We start from the raw sequence: 11,992 nt of genomic DNA, 5'->3' as shown, positions 1-11,992 counted from the left end.
GTCTCTGTTTAGTTCTGAGCCCCATTTCTCAATTGGGTTATTTGGTTTAGTGGTGTTTACTTTCTTGAGTTCTTTATATATTTTTGATATAAGACCTTTGTCAGATGTAGGGATGGTGAAGGTTTTTTCCCAGTCTGTAGGCTGTTGCTTTGTTCTGTTGACAATGTCTCCTGCCTTACAGAAGTTTCTCAGCCTCATGAGGTCCCATTTATTAATTGTTGATGTTAAGGCCTGGGCTGTTGGTGTTCTCTTCAGGAAATTGTCTCCTGTGCCAATGTGTTCCAGGCTCTTTCCCACTTTTTCTTCCAGCTGATTTAGTGTCTCCGGTTTTATGTTGAGGTCTTTAATCCACTTGGACTTGAGTTTTGTGCATGGTGACAAATATGGGTCTAATTGTATTGTTCTACATGTAGTATATTCTTTGAAGAAAATTCTACTATGGAACTTCAAATCAGAGGTAAATATGTAAAAAAGATTCAAATCATTTATTTTTATTTCAGTTTGAGATTATAGTATCATACAATTTTATTACATTTCTGTTTTAAAACCTTCCTATATACCCCTCTTGCTATTTTTTAAAAAGTCATGGTCTCTTTTTCATTGATTGTTGCTACATGCAAATATATATGCAAATATACACACCTATAACATAAGTATTATATTAAAGGAATAATATAATATGTATACACATGTATGTAAATATATGTATATTTCCATATATATGTGTGTGTGTGTGTGTGTGTGTTTTGACATAACCTGATTTATTTACTTTTAATTGTATATATGTTTTCACAGCTGATGTTGGTAGTGGATGACTGATTTCTGTGGATTTTCTTAGAAAAGGCAATTTCCCACAGTCTCAGCATTCCTTAGTTTCCTATTGTTCTTTATGTCAGGTTGGGGCCTCATATTTGCGTCATTCAGTTTCATATGTTATTGTTGCTGTACATGCTCAGTAATTCTTAGGCATTAATGTTGAGACTTTTTGGGTATAGCTCAAAATCTTAAAGGGAAAAAACTTTCTCCTACTAGTTAGTTTCAATCATACTACAAAATAAGATCACTTCAGCTACAAAAAGCATAGTGTATACTTTAAATAACTACAAAGGAAATCTTTGGATGTTTTCACAACTCCAAATCACTATATAGTATATAAATGTGAAAATATATCACATCCTTTCTCACAAGTTGATGAATATATATGTTATATGCTGATATTCTATAAGAGGAAGTGACAAAGAAAAATCTTAGAAAAAAATCTGTGATCTTAAAATAGTAAATATTTTACTAAGAATCATCTAGAAGGAAAGAAAAATAATGTCCCAGAGCTATGACCCAAAGCTGAAGGTCAGAAGCACAGGGTGGGTGCTTGCCCTTGAGATTCTAATGTATTTTTCCTGTCTAACTAATTATGGCACAGACGACCTGATAATTAGAATCACACTTCTCTATGCATCTATTCTCTCATGTCATCATAAGGACTCCACCAAAATTCTAAACTTTTTATACTAAGAGCGGGCTGAATGGCCAACATGGGATCACAAGCCTCCAAAGGTATCTACTTTCATACACGAATTCTCCTGAGACATGTGTAGAGCTTGTAACATCTGCCTTGATAGTGACAAAAGCACAGGCCTGAATTTTTTTTTTCTGCAGCAGGGTTTGTGACAGAGGGGGAGAAAAACATTCCTCACAATGCTTTTTTGGGTGTGGATGCAGGACTGGTGAAGTTGTTCAAACCCCATTACCTTTTTACATGTGTCTGTCCCTAGAACAATGGTAAGTAATAAAATGTGAATTGATAGGATTTTAGAATTGCCAGGGAGACAAAACTAAGTCATTTTTAATTTCCAAGTAAAATCAAAGCAGGAAATAATGGTCATAAAGATTAAATAACTATACTACAAACACATTGTTAATTATCTTTTACCTTTTGTTCTATCGCTTTTTCCACAATACCAACTGTCTTACGTTATTAATTTATATTTTCATGTTCAGTATCAAAAGATTCCCTTTAGAAAATGAAATGATGATGGTTATACTGAAATTATTCTATAGAAGGTAGAAAAATCATTATCTTCAGCTTGGCTATTGTTAAACGTCTTCTCCTGTCTTGCTGAGAATTAGTATGTACAATATTCTAGAGTAAGAGGTTTACTTGGGTGGAGGGGCTTTCATATTGTAACTGGTAATAGTCATCTCTCATTTGAGCCTCCGTGGAGGCGAGTAAATCAGATACGCTAGGCAATATGGCTTGCTAGAGTAGGACATCTCTATGGAAGAATGATAACGGTTGATGGTGGGTAAGGGATGGCATCAGTTTATGTGAATATGAGTGAAGTGAAACAAAGCAGTTTTGCCCATCAATTTTGAAAAAAAATGTTCCCTTATATTTAGTCTTGATGAAATACATGAATATATTGTGCAGTTTATTTAAAGTGGTAATATTTAGTTTGGAAGAACCAACATCGGGCTCTCATGAATAAGTGAGAAAATATGAGTGTGGAAGTATCAGACTAACAAACTACCAGAGTATTATGTGTCTTACAAAATAATATGGTGGGGGATGTATCAGACATCTAAAATCTATTTTCTAGATCTTATGCTAATATAAAGCAGCCACACACTCTTCACAGGTTTTAGTGCTGATCGAAAAACTTTCAGTGTTAATGCTACACAAACATGCATGTAAGTGTTACCAGCAATAATAATAAATAGCATATGATTCAACAGAATACATAACACCCTATTCAATGGAAATGAACTAGAACTCCACAGTTATATTAGCCACTACTGGTATCAAATGAGCTCAGTGTCCATCTGTATTACTTCCATATGAGTAGACTGACCACAGTTCTCCAGCAGGCATTTCATCATCTTCCAAATAATGTCTTTTACTAGGAAAAAAAAAAAGAACGAGTAAAAGTCCTTGCTCATAGTCTAGATTTCCATTGATATTCAAATAGCATATTTCTTTATTTGTCCTAGGCTTTTGTCATCATCAGTCCCAAATGACTTTGATGGAGAATATTTCAGAGGTTTCTGAATTTATTCTTGTGGGGTTAACAGATGCCCCAGAGCTGCAGATCCCTTTGTCGATTGTCTTCACTCTCATTTATTTGGTCACACTAATTGGGAATCTTGGCATGATCATGCTGATTCTGTTGGACTCCCGACTTCACACTCCCATGTACTTTTTCCTCAGTAACCTCTCCCTGGTGGACTGCGTTTATGCCTCAGCAATCACTCCCAAGGTAATGGAAGGGTTTTTCACAGGAAATAAGATCATATCCTACAATGCGTGTGCAGCCCAGATGTTCTTCTTTGTAGCCTTTATTGCTACTGAGAGTTTGATTCTGGCCTCGATGGCCTACGACCGCCATGCAGCAGTGTGCAAACCCCTGCATTACACTACCATCATGACAAGTACCACTTGCATCCTAATTGTCACCTGTTGCTACATGTGTGGAATATTGCAATCCTCCATACATGTCACCCTTGCATTTCGTCTGCTCTTCTGTCACTCCAATGTGATCAATCACTTTTTCTGCGACATTCCTCCACTGCTACGTATTTCTTGTTCTGATACCTACACAAATGAGGTCACTCTCCTTATCTTGGCTACACTGGATGTTGTTTTCACTCTCTTGGTTATCTTGAACACTTACCTGCTCATTTTCATCGCTATCCTGAGGATGCGTTCAGCTGAGGCACAGAGGAAGGCCTTCTCTACCTGTGCATCCCACCTCGTCACTGTGTCCATATTCTTTGGCTCATTTATATTCATGTATTTGCAGCCCAGCTCCAGCCACTCCATGGACACAGACAAAATAGCATCTGTATTTTACACCATGGTCATTCCTATGCTGAACCCTGTGGTGTACAGCCTGAGGAACAAAGAAGTAAAAAATGCATTCAAGAAAGTTGTTGGGAAAGTAAAGTCTTCACTGAACATAACCAACTAATTCCAATATATTTTTAAGAATGTGAAAAGTTTGGACCTTTATCTTTGAAGAATAGCTTATTTGAAATTATTTTTTGTTTTTTTGTGGTTTGTTTGACTTTTATTTTACAAAGGAGAACTCTGTCTTTGTGTATTGATAATATGATTAATTTATTGTGAATTTGGTGTATATCATACTGGAAATGACATATCAATTTAATATTTAAATCAAGATTACAATGTTAGAGAAGTCACATGCAACATTGCTTCATAAATTGATATGAAATATTTTTAGCTAAACTTCATGTGTGCATTATGACAGTTATATTTTCAATTATTTCATTATTATGATTATTAATTGCTATTACTTCTTTTTTTAAGAATAATTAAATTTTGTTTCCATTCTTCCTTTTTAATCATAGTATATACTTCTTCTTGGCTTTCTCTCTTTATAATTCATGGCCTCATATTTCATTAATTGTTAAAGCTCAAAATGGGTCCATGATATTTATATCTGATATAAATCAATTGTTCTCATATATTCATATTGTAAAATTGATCTTGAGATTTTTTTTTGTCAAGCAGAATTCCAAAATCTGAGCCCTAATAGCATTATTTCATATAATTTTGGTGATATGGAGATCTTGAATCTTGAGAATAAAATAATTTCAGTAATGGAGTTTTCATAATGAATTGGAACATATTATCTAAATCTAACTAATTCTGAATTCCAGAGACCAAATACAGACTGCAGTCAACAAAAATTAGTTCATAGGATAAACAATGTACATCTTAACTTACATAGTTCTAAGTAACAGCATTTGGATCCTCTGACCATTTAAGTAGTATTTTCCTTAAAGAAAACATTTGTGAAATGCTGAAATACTATTAACTGATCAAACAACAAAACATTAATTGTAAAAGCTCTATTCCTTTCCTGCATTCTAGATAATTTTAACCACATTTAATGTCTATTTTGCAAGTACTGTTTTCCATCTCTGTGTTTTTGAAGGTTTTTTTTTTCAAGGAAGTATACTACCGAATCAAGAGAATGGGAAATCTAGATTATAACTGGATTACTTCTCGAAACTTAGTCAATAGAAGGTAAAAATGACAATGCATTCTTCCTTTCATCACTAAATAATACTTTGAGTTAAATGAAGATGTCAAACTTAAGAAAATAGGCATGGGGAGTTCTTTTTGGTGGGATTCAGAGAGAATGTTTGATAAAGGAACTCAATACCAAAGTTAATATGGAGTTACATTAATTATGATCACTGAAACTGATACCCAGGGGGAATTGTGCCTTTCTGAGGATAGTAACTGCTCTCTATTAGCCCCATTGTAATCTACCAAGCTTGTTGTTTATAGGAATTTTCAAATGATTATTCAACAAAACAATTAAAATTAAGTAACAAATAAATAAATTATTTAGTCAGTGAATGACTAAAGTAGGGAATGCATGAGTGGGCGAGTAAGAGGAAGCGTTACTGAGACTGAATGAGTCAGTAAACATCAAATTGTAATCCTTGAGTGGCCATATGACTCTAGGACTGTTTATTCTATTTTCTTAAAGAAGGGACAACTCTGAGATTATGAGACAATCTGCTACCTTACTATACACGGATAAACTTTTCATGAATTAAACTTAGAGCCTATCTCTCAGCAGATCCTCTACCTTGAACCTTTAACCTGTTTATATGCTTAATAAAATTAGGGAAAATCATTGATCTTGAGTCAAATCTGCAATGACACGAAGTATCCAGAAGCTTGCTGCATTTGGATGAATCTCTACTGGTGAAAATGTGGCAGAGGAATACAGCCCATCTGGTGGGCAGAAAATAGATAGAGGTGATGTGAGCTAGTGTCCATCTAAGGGAGTCAGCTGTAGTGATATATACTGACAAAAAGATTTTTTTTCAAAGATACCTCACATATAGTGTGAGTCATGGAAAACCAGGTTATTAGTGCCCAGTGCATTCTCTGAGGAATTCACAGTAGTAAGGTATACCTACATAATATCCATGGTTGCCTTTATAGTTATAACAACATTTTCATTAGCTCTTTAGTATGAAATATATACCAACTATATTAACACAATAGTTAAAATCAAAGACCTCTCATAAGAAAAGGGAGTAATAGAAATATTTGCTTCCTGGGATTGGCTTGATGTTTCATAGATGCTTTATTTATTAATGGGTGGATTGCTTATTAATTGCAATATTTACTGTACTGCACAAAAATAAATGTAAAAAATATTTTTACCTTTAGTAAAAATAATATATAATTTGCCTATTCCTTGTCTTTGCCCATCAACTATGAGACTACTACAGTGTTCTCTCTTCATGCTGCTGAGTGTTTCAGTACAGATTTACAAGAAAGTCCAATCCAGCCCACAAAAAATATATCTCCATGGATCAAAGATACTTTTTCTGTCTAACTTTTTAATCAAAATACTTAACTTGTGTTTGGCATTGAGACTTCATACAGTGAGTGAATCATCTCATTTCTGCCTGCTTTGGATATTCAAGAGGTATGAAGAGGAAAGTTTATTGCTATTCTCATGAGAAGTCCTAAATACATACCCCAAATATTCTCAAAATCTTCTCCCACTAGTCAGAGCATATAAAATCTATGCCATGTAGCTTTTAAAACTCTTATTCTTGGGATGAAAAATAATCCACAAATATCTGTTGTGCAAAGTATACAAAAATTCACAATGGTGAGAGCTGATCTTATGATGCTCTAAACTTTCTGAGTAGACAAACAGTAAAGTTCTGACATTCCTTGGAAAACAAAGAAAAAGCATGTTTAGGAAGTAAGTATTGGTTTATATGATTCTAGTCTACAAATAAGGTCAATGTGATTGCCTAACAACTTGTCTTCGTAATGATGCCTTGGGCCTTTAGCAATAGAGAGAAATTGAGTTGTTTCTAGGCAAAATATTAGGACAAAAACACTTCTGGAAAAAGTCTATCTCATCCATATAATATCTATGAATACAAGGAACTTAATTAAACCTCAAGATGAGTTACTAGATATGGTTTATTTAAAAATAATAAACACTATGCAGTAACATGTGATGAACCCTCCTGAAATAGATTTTTCTATATGAAAACATCATTAAATATGGAATAAATAGTATGGATCCCACCCAAAAGATAATAAAAAATACTATGGAAAGAGACAAGAAATTACACAAACTTGGAGAAAAGGCTGTGAGTTGGCTGCAGTGCTGACCAAGAGCACTGAGAATGAACCAGCCGTGGAAGAGAAAACACTGCAAGTTGGCAGTCAACTGGGTGCTTCATGTCTTGGGAAGCAACATGCTCTTTGTTGACAAGATATCTCTGAGGATTTTGTTAAGAAAACAACCTTGCTGTCACCAGAATAATTTAATGCTGCAAGTAGAGAAAATCGTGAAGATGCCTGGTACTTTGATGGAAGAAACGGATGGCGGCAGTAAGATGAGCACAGGAAGAGGAATTCTTAAAGGTAAAAAGACTATAGCTACACATAGTTTATCAATTATATAATAAATTTACATTTTTGCAAAAATTATAGTCAGTGGTGGAATTAGTTTGATAACCTTTTTTCTCTTTTCTATGGAATAATTATGAAAATTAAATGCAAACAATTGGGAAAAAAAGATCCATGACCTCACTAGTTCATATTATTTTATGTTAGTTAAATTACATATATGTGTATATAAATAACATGTAAAATAAATAAAAGCATATGTAAAACTACATGAGCATATAAATTACATGTGAACATGGATAAATACAAATATATTTTTAATGAAGTTGTGCCACTTGGTGTGGTAATCCTCCTACCAAAAAAAAAAAAGGTAAAAAGAACACAGAAATGTTAATTGCTGGATTTCCGTATGTTGCTGATCTTGAAAACATGCTTCAGTATAGGAAAAATGAACATGGACTTCACAGGAAGATAATCGATATACCCAAAAGGGGCATGGCTGGGCTTAGGATGGACTGTGTCACTAGCAAAAGAGAGCTTTGCAAATGTTGCAGATGGTGTATCTGTGCAGACTGGAGGGTCTGTTCAGCTTCCAGGGCCATCTTCCACATGGCCCCTAACTTCAGTGGATGGTCAGTTAACCAGCCCTGTAACACCATCTCCTGATGCAGCTACTTCTCTGGAAGACTTATTTGCTCAGTTACAGCTCAGTGGAGACAGCATAGCTGAAAGGATTCATTGAGGCAAAGATGAAGAGGATTGTGACTCACTAATTTCTGGCAGAGTACCAGATACCTTCGTCGAAGAAGTTGAATCAGATGCCAGTAGTGATATGATAGTAAGGATGCCCCTGTGGTTGTTGCACAGCACTCCTTGCATTGTGGGATTTGGGGTGGAAAGGGATATGGAAAGAACAGACCTGAAATTGAAATGTCTTATATGTCTCCACTGAAATTAATTTATTGTGAGGAGTCAGGGTGTCGATAGCTGAGAGTGGTTTAGTCAGTAATAACATTTTCTTGACACCTGTTTACTTTGTAGTATATGTCTTTTAAAGCTTTGGTTCTTTTGGACAGCATATACCTGTGCATCAATGGTCCTCATCTGACTCTTGCACTACCTTATCTTTCTGCATGGATTGGTATAAAATCATTAGTAAAATTTGGCACTTGTAAGATGTTTGATATCATTATGAGCAGGAAGCTTCATGTGAAAACTAGATGACTAACACCTACTTATGGTTGGTCTTAATGAGCTAGAAATGTAAAGCTTCATCTGATACATTGTTTCAGAATCTGTAACAGTTCATAGCATCCTTTCCATAAGATTTGCTGTCTTGTCCTTGTACTTTGAGGGTCTCTTAATTTGTATTTTTTGATTAAAAAACTTTCTAATTTAGTAAATACTGAGTGTATAAAAAATATACAAACTTTAAAACATTATTAAAAACATAAGAAAGCCTACATACAGCAGCCAATGGCGAACATCAAATTAAATAAAGAGATACTCAAGGAAATTCCTCTAAATCAGGGACCAGACAAGGCAGCCCACTTTATCCATATCTCTTCAACGTAGTTCTTGAAGTTCTAGCCAGAGCAATAAGACAACAAAAGGAGATCAAGGGTATCCAAATGGTAAAAGAAGAAGTCAAATTATCCCTATTTGCAGATGACATAATAGTGTACATAAGTGACCCTCAAAATTCCACCAGAGCACTCCTACAGCTGATAAACACCTTCAGCAAATTGGTTGGATACAAAATTAACTCTAAAAAGTCAGTAGCCTTCCTATATACAAATGACAAACATGCAGAGGAAGAAATTAGGAAAACTACACCCTTCATGATAGCCACAAGCAATATAGAATATCTAGGAGTAACTATAACTAAGCAAGTGAAGGACTTATTTGAAAAAAAATAAACTTTAAATCTCTGAAGAAAGAGATTGAACATGACATCAGAAGGTGACGGGATCTCCCTTGTTTGTGGATCAGGAGAATTAACATAGTAAAAATGGCCCTCTTTCCAAAAGCAATTTACAGATTCAGTGTAATTCCTATCAAAATACCTACACAATCTTTTAAAGACATTGAAAGATCAATTTTCACCTTCATATGGAAAATGAACAACAATAACAACAACAACAACAACAACAAAACCGAATAGCAAAAACAATCCTATACAATAAAAGATCTTCTGGAGGAATCTCCATATCTGATCTCAAGCTGTATTATAGAGCAACAGTAATTAAAACAGCATGGTACTGGCATAGCAGTAGGCTGGTTGATCAATGGAATAGAATCAAAGACCTAGAAATGAATCCACACCCATACAGTCACTTGATTTTTGACAAAGAAGCAAAATCTATTCAATGGAAAAGAGATATTGATTTTTCTTTCTTAAGTTAGTATATTGTCCTTCATCAAGCAATTGATCTCTAGTAATATTTATTTATTTTTCCTATTTTTTGTTCTATTTTTACGGCCTCAGTTTGCCACCATGATAACCATTGTAACTGTTGTGTCGCTTTTTCTCTTTTTTTCTCCTTTATTAATTTATTCTTGTTACATCTCAATGGTTATCCCATCCCTTGTATTCTCCCATTCTTCCCTCCTTCCCATTTTCCCCTTATTCCCCTCCCCTATGACTGTTCCTGAGGGGGATTACCTCCCCCTGTATATGTTCATAGGGTATCAAGTCTCTTCTTGGTAACCTGCTGTCCTTCCTCTGAGTGCCACCAGGTCTCCCCCTCCAGGGGACATGGTCAAAGGTGAGGCACCAGAGTATGTGAGAAAGTCATATCCCACTCTCCACTCTACTGTGGAGAATGTTCTGTCCATTGGCTAGATCTGGGTAGGGGTTTAAGGTTTACCGCCTGTATTGTCCTTGGCTGGTGCCTTAGTTAGAGTGGGACCCCTGTGCCCAAATCTGCCTATCATAATGTTCTACTTGTAGGCTTCTAGGACCCTCTGGATCCTTCTACTTTGCCATTCTCCCATGATTCTCTCATCTAGAGTCCCAATAGGATGACCTCTCCTCTGTCTCAGTTTCCTGGTAAGTGAAGGCTTTCGTGGGACATGCCCCTTGGGCTAGTATGCAGATATAAGTGAGTATATCCATTTGAGTCTTTCTGCTTCTGGGTTAACTCACTCATTATGATCATTTCTAGCTTTAATACCACTGAAACTAAATTTTTTAAATCTTGGAGAACAAGTCTATTTTGTGTGGCCCAGTTGTTTAACATTTATTTAACTAAGGCAGAGTGCATACCATATTTGACAATGGATTCCTTAAAATATTTTAAATCCATCATGTGTACAGGATGCCATGTCATTTCATCATAACCTTCAGCTCCATTTTAGCAGGGGCTTGTCTTATAGTGCCTGGAAAAGCTGAAAGTGTCTGAGTGACTCTGGAGATGTCCTTCATTGGGACATTTTTATTCAAAGACCCTTTGGTCTTTCTTTCTTTTTTGGTCTGACCTTCTTTACCTTTTTTAATCAAAGATATTTTTGTCTTTCCAGTCCTTTCAGATTTTTTTTTGTATTTTTTCATTTGTTTAGTCAAGTCAGTAATTCTTTCTAAAAGTATAGAACGTATTGACTCTTTTTTTTTGCTTTTTTGTCTCTTTACTTTTTGTTACTTTTTACTTTCATCCAACAAATATGTTATCTATTCTTCTATCCTTTCATTTTTTTTCATTTTTAAATCTGTCCAGTCAAATCTGTAATGTTTTTCAAAAGGATAGATTTTATTGTTCCCTTCATTTTTTATCTATTAGTCTTTCTCCTAATCATTCTAATAATGAAATACAATAAAACAACAACAACAACAACAAACCAGAGAATTCCCTCAAGTATAAAGCAGGACTTTTGTAATTGTAGTTGTGATTTTGTTGATACCCTGAAACAGCATTTCTGTCTTTTGAATCTTCCCTCATACTATTATCAATTACAGAACCCATCGTGCCCCATGTTGAAAGTCACTTGTTAGCTCTGTTTCTTAACAATTTGACTTAATTATACAACCCAGCTACCCTATACAGGAGGCAGAAAAGGTTAAAGGGAAACAAGAATAAACCCTGTGGGTATCAGATCCATGGAGTGGATCTCCTGGTGTCTCTGGGCCTGTGGGCCTGTGCACTGATCCTCTCCCGGATCTGAACCACACCCTTGTGGTCCAAGCCTGTAGCCTTCTCCTCTCCTTTCCTTCTGTGTCTCTCTCTAGGGGTGCAATGGCCAGACTTGCCTCCGGATCCCTCCGCTCATTGATGTTTGATTAGAAACACAATAGCATGGCTGCAGTCCACAGTCCCTTTCTTGAATTCTGGACCCAGGATGGCTCCACTCAGCCTATTACAACATCAATCTCAGTGGGATATCCATGATGTTTCCAAGGGGCAAAGCCAACCAAAACTGCTTTCACCTTTGAAAAAGCCTGCAGTCTTTCCATACACATTGACACACAAAAAAATACTCAAAAATATTCACAAACAGAATCAAACAACACATCAAAAGCACCATCCACAATGATTAGGTAAGATTTCCCCCCAGGGATGCAGGGATGTTTCT

At 35.5% G+C, this 11,992-nt stretch overlaps 1 protein-coding gene across 1 annotated transcript; it reads left to right on the top strand.

The window, feature by feature from the left end:
• Window positions 1-3,011: 3,011 nt before the first annotated feature.
• Window positions 3,012-4,094, top strand: LOC311591939 (olfactory receptor 5B12-like; the record flags this gene model as incomplete). Its single annotated transcript, XM_084771783.1, has 1 exon — window positions 3,012-4,094. One exon carries the CDS (start codon window positions 3,012-3,014, stop codon window positions 3,963-3,965), a length of 954 nt encoding a protein of 317 aa, XP_084627909.1. The 3' UTR covers window positions 3,966-4,094.
• Between the last annotated feature and the right edge of the window lie 7,898 nt (window positions 4,095-11,992).

This window comes from Acomys minous, assembly GCF_964271855.1.
Source record: "Acomys minous genome assembly, chromosome: 2".
Taxonomy (NCBI): Eukaryota; Metazoa; Chordata; class Mammalia; order Rodentia; family Muridae; genus Acomys; species Acomys minous.
The sequence above is the reverse complement of the archived record's forward strand: the minus strand, read 5'-3'. Positions and strand labels throughout refer to the sequence as shown.